Here is a 10837-nt window from a genome sequence, read left to right as displayed (position 1 = left end):
ACTTAAAATACACTTCTTTCAAACGTACATTATTGAACTGAAATGGTGTGTGAGCACAGGGACAATTCAGAGATACCAAACCCTGGTTTGCAACTTGTACTTCCAGAACAGGGTCTGGTTTTCCTCGACCATACCAGAGACAAAAAACTTGGTAATGGAAGGAGTTATGGTACCAGAACCGTTCTTCGTAAGAGTTAATACTTGAGGGTGTGTCCTTAAGGGGTGGGCTTCACCGCCCAACCTGGTTGGTTGAAGTGTTTGTTAAATTATTATTGGCTGAATCTCACGTCAGAAATATTTGGTAGGCGGGATGTTATGATTTGACAGGATGATGCGCCTCGCTATTGGCTTACAGGATCCTGTCAGAGGATTGTATTCGTGAGTCTCCGTCAACACTTCACTGAAGGGGTGGGTCTTCCACATGGCCGGGTTACAGAGTAGAGATAAAGGTATGCCTTTTAAAAATGGGTTTTGATGTAACTTATGGCAGGAGAAATTGCAACTTATTGAGAAAAAAATGTTGTTTGGACTGTGTCGTGGGACGGGGGTTCGGAGAGTATAAAGCGGTGCAAGAGGAAACCGCGATGAGGAATCTGATACAGTATCTGCAAGAAAAAAACCCACAAAGGTAATAACAGCCTGGGCAAAGGACTGGCATGGATCTGCCCAGAGGCCGAGTCGTCTCATCCAGCCCTTGGTTACGTAGTTCTATAGTGCTAACGTCCCTCTTAACAAAACAATTCTTGTTAGCTGTTAAGTCATTCTAGCCTTTCTCTGGCTCTCACGTCGGTGTCTTTCGCTGTTGAATTCTCCCACTCATTCTTGCAATTTTGTAAGGTACTTTATTGTGGTGTGCCGAATGATTGCGTGTGCGTTTGCAAATGTTCTGCCATAAATCTGTTTAAACCCGCTTCAGTGCATTATATCTGTCAGTAATCCCGGGCCCCGTTGCAGAAGTTATTAAAGATGTCCCCTACAATGTGTTGTTGGCGTTTAGCCGTTGTGTTTTGAAGAACACTCGATTTATGTACAGCATGTGTCGTTGTAACTAACCAGGTTCAAGCCTTTCATTTTAAGCATAAAGGAGACTCACTGTAGTCGTGCACCGTATTGTAGGATTTACTGTAGCATCTGATTCACTTTATGCGCAACCGTATGTTGTAACAGAAGTAACTGCAAAATGTTGTCCCCGATGCTGCTCATTTTCTAACGAAGATTCGTTATTGTGGTGCAGGTGCGGTGTTGCTTCTGTAGAGGTGAAGTATGCCAGTGCAGTTGAAGCAAGTGATGTCCTTTTTTTTTGGCACAGGATCTAGCATGAAGTCCCTGACAGCTGGGGAAAAGGGTAGCATGCAGTCCAGCGGAGAAAATCCTTTTGCCCCGGGGGTAGTTCATGTGAAAAAGGAACTGGTGCTGCTAGATGGGGAGGGTTCTCAAGACAAGTCCTTTGACTGTACCAAAGTACCGCTCAAGCCATGCTGCGAGATCAAAACTGAGACGGAGGACTGCCCAGCCACCTCAGACAAGCCCCTTCCCCAGGAACTGTCTTCCACTACAGCTGGGGGATGTAAGTAAAGGCCGGACATGGGTGGGGTATACAGCCCTTTCAATGACAGGGCTACACAATCTGCAACCTATTCCAAGCCACTTCATCATGCAATTTTGCTTTAGCCAGCTCCTTAATTAGTTATTTGAAAAAAATCAGATCAATAGAACAATTAAGGAGCTGGTTTTATCACAGTACTGGAGTGGAAGCACGGTGGAAGGGTTATGACAGTTTCATGACAGGGAAGATTACTTTTTTAATTGGCATTCCTTATTGAGAACATGCAGAGTTCAAGGTCCACACACCATATGCATGACCTGAAACTCACCCCTGCAGCTGAAACGTCAACTGGTCACATCGCGTAAACAGCAAAATTACAGGGCCCAGTGTGTGGTTTGGCCAACTTGGGGGGAAAGCTTTGTGAGCTTATACTGACCTCTGACGAGAATGTATGCAATAAACACTTTGAGGTCTGTTATACTGTATGTTGCTCTGTTGGATTGAACCAGCCATCTTAAAGATCTCTAACATCTTGACAGAGGGATCCAGAAACTTCCTTAAGTGGACCTCAGAATACCACATTTGCTGCTAGCCCGTCTCTTGGTAGAATTTGTACGATATAAATCTCATGCAGACCATTGTACTGATGCCTCTGTCCCTTTTAAGATAAATTCTTCTGGTGATTAATGCAAGATCGAGATGGAGGTGCATGTGACCAGCAGTATAATATACTAATGTGTTGCTTGGCCATATCAAGTTGTAAATATTACATTAAAAAGTAATATTGCCTGATTTTTCAGTGACAAAAAAAACATTGTGATCATGATGATGCATACAGAGCTGCATAATGCATTATGCATCAGGCTGCAACAATCTCTATATTGACAGCTGCTGTTTATGATGGATTGCAGTTTTTCAGATTATGACAGTAGCCCATCTTTTCCATTGCTTTGAAAGGCAGTAAAATGTAAGAGCTGACTTTTGGCCTTGTCAGTTGTGTCCAATAACATAATACAATGTGCCATCTGTACACACTTTTCAGGCAGTGATAGGCACCGCATCATACTGTATGGTACTACTGTATGCTGTAACTGACGTCATTATGTCACACCCAAGACATTTGTATATCCAGTACATAAAACCTGTCAAAAGGTGTCAAATTGCTGTAGTTAAGCCAATTGATCAACTGGGTCAAGACCCCCCCCTTTTCTGCTCCTTATGACTCCAGTGTCTTCTGGGTGTATTTGCGTCCAAGCCCATAGATTAAGAATAAGCTCAATTAGAATCTGAGCACAGTAGGTGCTGATTTCCTGTTACTATTAAATGTAGTCGACTGCAAACCCCAAGCATTTGTAAGAAACAGAGAATAAGTGGTTAAAATGATTTGTTCAATTAAATGACCAGTTAATTAAATGGCAGCTCGGCTGGAACAGGAGAGCCAGGACTGGGAAACTCTTAATGGAGCAGTGAAGAGCTGAACTGGAATGAAGGCTGCAGATGCTGTGAGCCACCAGAGGAGCACCCCTGCTAAAGCAGAATTGTTTTTATGGGCTGTTCTTCCCCAGTGATGTGAATAATACAGTCCATTACTTTGTAGAATATTAAGGAAAAAATGCTTAAGTTCTCTTTGACCTACACAGGCTTGTTGTTTCCTTGTAAAGACATATTAAAGGAACTTTAAGTAGAAAACATTTACATGTCAGCTATTTTCTATCTTTCTGAGGGAGTTACAGCAAAATAGCTTGCAGCAGAAAATCCAAAACCACAATGCAGTAGGGTATTAACTTTCCATTGGAATGCAGTATATGGCTTCGTTTTCTTCTCTGAAGATTTCTGAATAGCCTTCAGAAAAGGCATTGCTAATGCAGAAGCATGGGAGCAAAGCATTTCTAATGAGTTTCTGAATGATACCTCCTCAAGTAAGTAAAGCAAAGAAGACTGGCAGAATGGTAATGCATTTGGATGGAAAGTTATTGCTTCTGTTTTAAACGTTTAAGGAAAAAAACGCCATAAAAGAGTTTGAGGGGTGGTGGGATGATGAACCCCTGCTTCCGTACTTCAGAGTTCATCATCTCTGGGTGACTAAATGAGTTGTGTGCTTTGATACAGAAATACCTGCAAGAGGCAGGGGACTTGAGAATGTTCTGAAATGTGGTTCATGCTCCAGATCTTTCACACCAGGTGCTTGAGACATGGCTGCATTCACATTTATATCCAGATTATCCCTGGAAGATAATCTTATCGATATGAAAAAGCGCCGTGGAACAAATGGACTTATGTCTACCCAGGTAGCTGATGCGTTTGAGGAAACATTTAGTTTTACTATGTGTAAGGCTTTTTGTTCTTTGACAATTCAAAAGGTATTTTAACAAATTGTCTTTACAGTTTAGGGTTTAGCTGTCACAGAGCCAGTCAGAAAGTCTTGTATTGTGCTATTTTAATATTTAACTTGAAACGGACACGCAGAGCTTATAATATGTATTCTAAATCACAAACAGGCAAATGTTACTGTGTGACTCCGTATCTGCTATGTTCTGCTACAGTGTCTGTAAAAGAAGAAGAGGAGGAGTTGTCCCTGTGTCTCCACACTGATATCCTTTCACCTGGAAGAACTGAGCTGGAAAATTGTGTCAAGACGCCAAGTGAAGACTGCAATGAGCCTGAAAGTGTGAAAAAAGAAGACGGCTTGCAAAACCAGCAGGTATTCCTCCCCGCCAGGGGAGCCAGCAACCCAGAACTGAAATCATCGGTGTCGCCTGCCTGCGCTGCCCAAAGTGGGGCTCCTCCGTCACTGGCAAGAGAAGGCAAGGCCTTGAGGCAGAACGTGTACGGCTGCGATCAGTGTGAAAAGAGCTTCAGCCGGGTGGGGACTCTCCGGGCACACCAGCGCGTGCACCGCGAGAAGCTCCCGCTCATCTGCAGCGACTGCGGCAAGGCGTTCAGGGATTCGGCCAAGCTGAAGATCCACCGGCGTGTCCACACTGGCGAGGCTCCGTACCGGTGCGAGGAGTGTGGCAAGTGCTTCAAAGAGTCCGGGACCCTGACCAAACATCGCCGCGTCCACACGGGAGAGACTCCGTACTGCTGCACCACCTGCAACAAAACCTTCAGCATCCTGGCCACCCTACGTCGGCACCAGCGGATCCACACGGGGGAGAACCCGTACAGCTGCCAGCAGTGCGGCAGGAGCTTCCGGGATTCCGGCAGCCTGCGGACACACGAGCGCGTGCACACGGGCCAGACCCCCTACCACTGTCACACCTGCGACAAGGGCTTCAGCCAGCTGGGGACGCTGAAGAAACACCTGCGCATCCACACCGGCGAGCAGCCCTACCACTGCACCGTCTGCGGCAAGACCTTCAGCATCTCGGAGACGCTGAAGAGGCACCTGCGCATTCACACCGGTGAGCGGCCCTTCAGCTGCGCCACCTGCGGCAAGGGCTTCCGCGAGTCGGGCAGTTTGAGGAAGCACCAGAGGATCCACACCGGAGAAGCCCCCTACCGCTGCTCGGAGTGCGGGCAGAGCTTCCGGGAATCCGGGAAACTGAAGATTCACCAACGGATCCACACGGGCGAGACTCCGTACCACTGCACCGTCTGTGGGAAGAGCTTCAGCCTGTCCGGCACCCTGAAGATCCACCAGCGCATCCATTCCGGGGAAACTCCCTACCAGTGCGGCGTCTGCTCCCGCAGCTTCAGCCGGCTGGGGGCCTTCCGGAAGCACGAGCGCATCCACACGGGAGAGAAGCCGTATCTGTGCTCGCTGTGCGGGAAGGGTTTCCGGGAGTCGGGCAGCCTGAAGAAGCACCTGAGGGTGCACTCTGGGGAGACGCCCTACCACTGCACCGCCTGTGGGAAGAACTTCAGCGAGCTGGGCAACCTCAAAAAGCACCAGCGAGTTCACACTGGCGAGAGGCCTTATCACTGCGCCCACTGTGACAAGACCTTTGTCTACTCTGGGCAGATCAAGACGCATGCCTGCAAGGCTCCTCAACCAGCGCAGGCCCCACAGGGTACTTAACATAGCTGCTCTTCTGATCTCTTCAGACCTAGAGCACAACGCTCATTAGTACAAGTCCATCGAAGCAGCTGAAAATCACTGACTGTGGGAGAGCTAGCCTGTGATTGCTGTCTTTTGCTATTGAAAAGGTACTTTCTTATACAGTTGTGCATACAGTGTGACTGAATCAACAAATGGGAAACTTCAGAAATGTAATTTTGGGAGATACAGCTCCACGTCTGCTAGTTGTTGGTTATGCAAATGATTACAGTATTCTTTGGACTGTGCCATCTTGGCTGAGACGTGAAATGCTGGCCAGGAAGATGAGGTAGTCAGAAACCCTCGATGTGAAGCAAACCAAGGCAACGTAAAGTATCATAAGGGTACTTCTTAGCCTGTCAGGCTCATTTAGTTTGTGTTAGGTAAAACACTCCGAACAAGAACTATTTCTTAAAGGATACCATAGTTCGGCTTCTTTAATGTATTTAGGAAAGGTCCAAACTCCCATGGCACACTGAGTCATGGGAGTTTGGACCTTTCCTGTGCCCCAGAACTGTACATTCACATGTGTTCCCAGGTCCTTGTGTCATTACCCATAACCTGGGAGGGACAAATGGGGAGAAAGACATTTAGAGTCATTCTGGGAAAGACTGAAAGGCATGCTTGATGCGGGGGTTGTCTCCTGTCCCAGAAGTTCATTTTTAAGTACCGTGTGAAGAAATATTAATTATTTTTATATGTAAAATAATACAATTATTATTTTTAAGTGTCTTGCACAGTTATTAAAGTGTGTATATATAGTGAGAGGTAATGTTGGTCATTCTAACCTCACTCTAGGAAATGGCATGAGAATCTTCAATTTGGCCTCTCAAGCTTTCAAATATTATAGACGTTTTCTTTAAAACCTTTGATAAAGCTAACAAATGGCATGAGATCTTAAAAAACTATTAGTGAATAGAGTAGTTAGTGTTAATGATGTTTTATGAGATGGTGCATAATATCTCTAAAAATGTCCCTTTGTGGGACAGGATCCTTGCTTTAGTGTTGTCCCAGGACCTGGATGTCAGGACTAGGGAGGATTTCAAATCCCTTGAAGTCCTTTGAAATCCCCTAATAATCTCCTCTTTCAGAGCCTTAGATGAAATCTCTTGAGAAGAGATGCAAGCCTCTGGTTATATTATTATTTCTTGCCATTCCTGAACTAAAAGGATAAGCACTGTGATTGTTTCATATATTAGGAGGTGCTGAGTTAGTGTTTTCACCTGTAGCAAAGATAAGTTTCCTTTCCATGGGAATTGAAAGCAATGTTATTAATGCATGGTAATTTTCTTACTTTTAACGAGCAATACAGGGATTAATGCTCCCTTTCTGTCTTGGTTATAACACAGTCTTATGAACTGCAAGCTTGCAGTTTTTTTGTATTAGGTTCACATTATCATACAAAACCTTTTCAATGATAAATGGAAACACATTTCTGATTCAGCACTAGTGTGTGCACAGAGTGCTCTGAGGGAAGACCAATTGTATTACATGCACCTAACAAATTAGCTATCTGAATGAGATAGCTAGATTTATTTATTTGTCATGAGTCATAAATTGCTAGTTTCCAAAGTCAATAAATTACCAAATCTGATTTAACAGAATGGACGTGAATTTGGTCAGTCATTTTTTGCAAATAAATCTGTAGATGCACATTCTGTTACTGTACAGTACTTGATAAGGCTTATTATTGCATTGGAGCCCCTAGGCAGTAGTGTTGCTAGGTTTTTCCATTGCATGGCAAAAGTGCACTATTGCTACAGCTCAGATAGTGTTGCAGTTACCTGATAGGCTCAACAACAGCCTGTCATCCTGTTCCATGACAAGCTCTGTCATTCCACTCTTTCCTGACTGCTGCAAGGCCCGAGGTCCATACATTGTACAATATTATTGAGTTTTCAGCTGACCCCCTCATTCCTCAGTCCGTCTCTTTATTGTGGTTTTCTGCTTTTAGGATTTCTGAGGGGCTCTCCTTTTAGCAAGAAAAAGTAGAAACATTGAGTAACACTTCTACAAGCCTATCTACCCGTGTTAGCTTTACCTGCATTCAGTACCTTCTATAAAAGTAAAACTGCTGCTTAAACTAGTGATAGATTATCATTTGGCAAATAAGCGCTTTAAGAAACTGCACCCCTGAGTAGTATACAGGTATACAGGGTGAGATGTTCAGCTTAGTCTTGTGTCTTTTTGACATTTGTAATTTAGATGAAAAAAATTCTTTATTCTTTATTAAGTTGTTTGCTTAAACCTAATATCTAACAATTGTAGCTAACCACTATGAGCAGAGCAAAGCATTAAGCATTCTGTAAGTTCACTGTATTTCATAACACTTTATAGAAATAGTACTGATAGAACAGAGCTTGACTTGTTTTTCTTTTGACAAGGATTTTATAAAGGCGTTTTATTTTTATTTGTGAATTCATTGAAGGTTGACTTTCAACAGGCAAACTTTGTTCTCCAAGCCAGACTGCATGTGTGATTCACAGTCGCTGTAAGACAAAATTAGCTAATTTTAAGTTCAGTGTTTTCTGGTTCTGTCTGTACTTTAAAAGTCATGCCATTTTAAAAGCCTAATTGAACACGTTGTACCTCTGCCTAATTGCAGCCTAGTTTATTTTCTGCAAATTAAAAGCAGAAAGGCTTGGCAGAGAGCACTTTGTATACTGATGGATTGGTTTTGCTAAGGAAGAGGAAGGTAAATGATCAAGAAAGCCTAGTGAAGCACAGCTTAGCCAGTCCCATTTTGTGCTTCGTATTGTACCAGGAGGTACAGGCGATTTTTCAGTTAAGTGCATGACTTGGAAATTTAAGAATGTTTTTTATGACTCGGTAGACTCGGGAGCCATTTCTGAATAATTTCTTGAATTGTCAGGTGGCTGGTATTTTGGCTTCTGTTAAGTAGTTGTCTGATAATGTGCACCAAAGGAATTTTTGGGCAGGACAATGAGCTGACTCCTGTGATTCACTATAAATTCTTAAAAGGGAACAAATTGTTCTTAAGCTACATAACACTTCTTGTAAGTATGGAAGGACAGTAATATTTTATTGGCAGGTAAGAGGCTAAAGAGTCTGAAGTATTGGTGTTGTATTGGAGAAATAAGAAACAGAACAGAAGGTGAATGTCACTTAGTACACAACACTATTGTTTCAGATTTCACTATTCTACTTATAGACCAAAAAGAACGACAAATCGGATTAATTTCCCTCTTTATGAGCCCATTGTCTGCTTTTTTTCCTCATCTGAATCCGTTACTTAGAACATCTGGACAGCTGGCTGTAACTGCATTTGTGATCACATTTAGTGCCTAAAAGTGGCAGATTTTAAGTTATGTGGAAACATTTTAAATTTGAAATCTTGAGCAGTTCAAGAAAGCTGCTATCAACAGTCATTAATCGGATTAATAAGAACTGCTTGCATTTATAAAATGTTTTATTGTGCATGCTTCAGACAGTATTATCTGAAGCAAACATAGGAAATATTATTTAAAATAAACTGTACATTTGTGTTAAAATAATACATTGTCGATCGTATTTCTGGAAATAACTGTTTTGTATTTCTGTCTCTTTTTTATGTGTTCTGCATGTATTTTTGATTCAATGTGCACAGCAAGTCAAAGCTAAATGAAATCAAGAGATGCTGTTTGGACATGTTGCTGCAGAGAGTGAGGAACAAGTCAGATTAGCCAGCCCTATCTCCTCATCCCGTTATCTTAAATACCCCTGTGTTTTGCACTCTGGAGGCAAAGCAGGGAATCATTAGATGCTTAAATACTCATTTCCTCTCACCAAGCGTTTAACTGCAATCAGAAAGGCCAGTCTCCTGGAAAAAGCTCTGATCCATTTGCTGTCTTAGTCAAATGATATTTTGAGGATGTAATTATGGTTTTCCTCACCTCCCATCTGACCTGATTTCAAACTAGAAGAAAAGGGGCAAAATGTTTTGGTAAATCTTAAGATTGTTTTTAAAGGATAAAACTACAACCGCTCCTAAATAGAGTTCATCTCGCTAAATGAAAGTTTAGTGGAGCATTCAGCAAGCATACATCAGTTTCAGGAGGACATTTTTGTATTCTCTGCACTGTAGTAAGTGCACTTCACAGAAAACCAATAGGGATGCTGTGTTACTAGACAATAACATCACATGTTGGGAGATACCTAACTATGCTCAATTGATGTAATTAGAATGAAAATAAGTTGTGCTTGAGAAACCATTTGCTCTTTTTAACATGACAGTGTTTGCAAACTGTGATGTGAGTAACATCACTGAAACTCACTGCATAACTTTGCATTGTTCAGGTTTACCTCCAGTTTAAAAACTCTGATTGGTACATAATGTTGTGTAATTATATCTCTAGCATCCGCCAATGTTAAGCAGCAGTGTTAATACGATTCTCTTTTTGGAAACAATTATCAGGATATCTCACAGGCACACGAAATCGAAAAATGACTTGCCAGTTTTGGCTTCAGGGGAAAATCATGAGATAGACTCATTTTCATTCTTCTGTTTCTGCTCTCAAGTGATAGCACTTGACCTGCTGTTGGAAATTAATAGATGAAACAGGGTGTTCAGGATATATTTGTGTATAGAAGAAAGGGACAAGATTATAATTTTACCTCTTCCTGAATGTCTGTGACACAGAGATGAAACATATTTGAAGTTTATTTGGCCTAAACTTCTATGACCTGAATAATCATAAAGATGAGGCTAACAAAGTAAAATAGAGGAATTCTGTTGCACAGTTCTTTAGTAAAAGAACTTTTGGTCTACACACTTTTGTTGATTGGTTAAGATACTGTATATGTAAGGCCTCAGAAGAACACAGATCTCAGGTTGATTGGTTGACACTGGAATTCCATGATGTTCTGTGGAAGATGTGCTATCCTGGAAGGAGAAAGTCGAAGCTATCAGAGCTGAGGTTGGCTTAATGTGCCCGACTTGGGGCACAGGCACCAGGGACAGCAAGGCCGGGCAGACGCCTGTGGGGAGAGCAGGGGAGAGGAATAGGCATGCGCCGGAGATACAATAGGCACCCAACACTGAAATGGGGTAGAGAGGGGAGCGTGGACGAGGTGTGATGTTGCAGAGGAGGAGAGAAGGAGAGAAAACTAGGAGCTGGGATGTTGTGTGCAGTTCTACCGGAGCTCTGGGGAGGGTTAGCAGCACCCAAAGAAGGTGGAAGAGGAGAGCAGACATCATGGCACCTAGTGGATCCCAGTTATTTCCACAGAGAAGTTGCCGAGTTGCTTGTTTG

The 10837-nt window shown here is 42.9% G+C and overlaps 1 protein-coding gene across 3 annotated transcripts; it reads left to right on the top strand.

The window, feature by feature from the left end:
* Positions 1–368: 368 nt before the first annotated feature.
* Positions 369–9100, top strand: LOC107077509 (zinc finger protein 345-like). Of its 3 annotated transcripts, none has more exons than XM_015348515.2 (3): positions 369–449; positions 1310–1567; positions 4090–9100. In XM_015348515.2, exons 1-3 carry the CDS (start codon positions 422–424, stop codon positions 5565–5567), a joined length of 1764 nt encoding a protein of 587 aa, XP_015204001.2. In that variant the 5' UTR covers positions 369–421; the 3' UTR covers positions 5568–9100. The 3 variants fall into 3 exon arrangements, with proteins under 3 accessions (XP_015204001.2, XP_015204002.2, XP_015204003.2); XM_015348516.2 differs by having other exon boundaries at positions 398–628; XM_015348517.2 differs by lacking the exon at positions 369–449 and adding an exon at positions 737–837.
* Positions 9101–10837: the final 1737 nt, after the last annotated feature.

This window comes from Lepisosteus oculatus, chromosome 11 (assembly GCF_040954835.1).
Source record: "Lepisosteus oculatus isolate fLepOcu1 chromosome 11, fLepOcu1.hap2, whole genome shotgun sequence".
Taxonomy (NCBI): Eukaryota; Metazoa; Chordata; class Actinopteri; order Semionotiformes; family Lepisosteidae; genus Lepisosteus; species Lepisosteus oculatus.
Note: the sequence above shows the minus strand (reverse complement) of the source record. Positions and strands in the feature narration are given on the sequence as shown.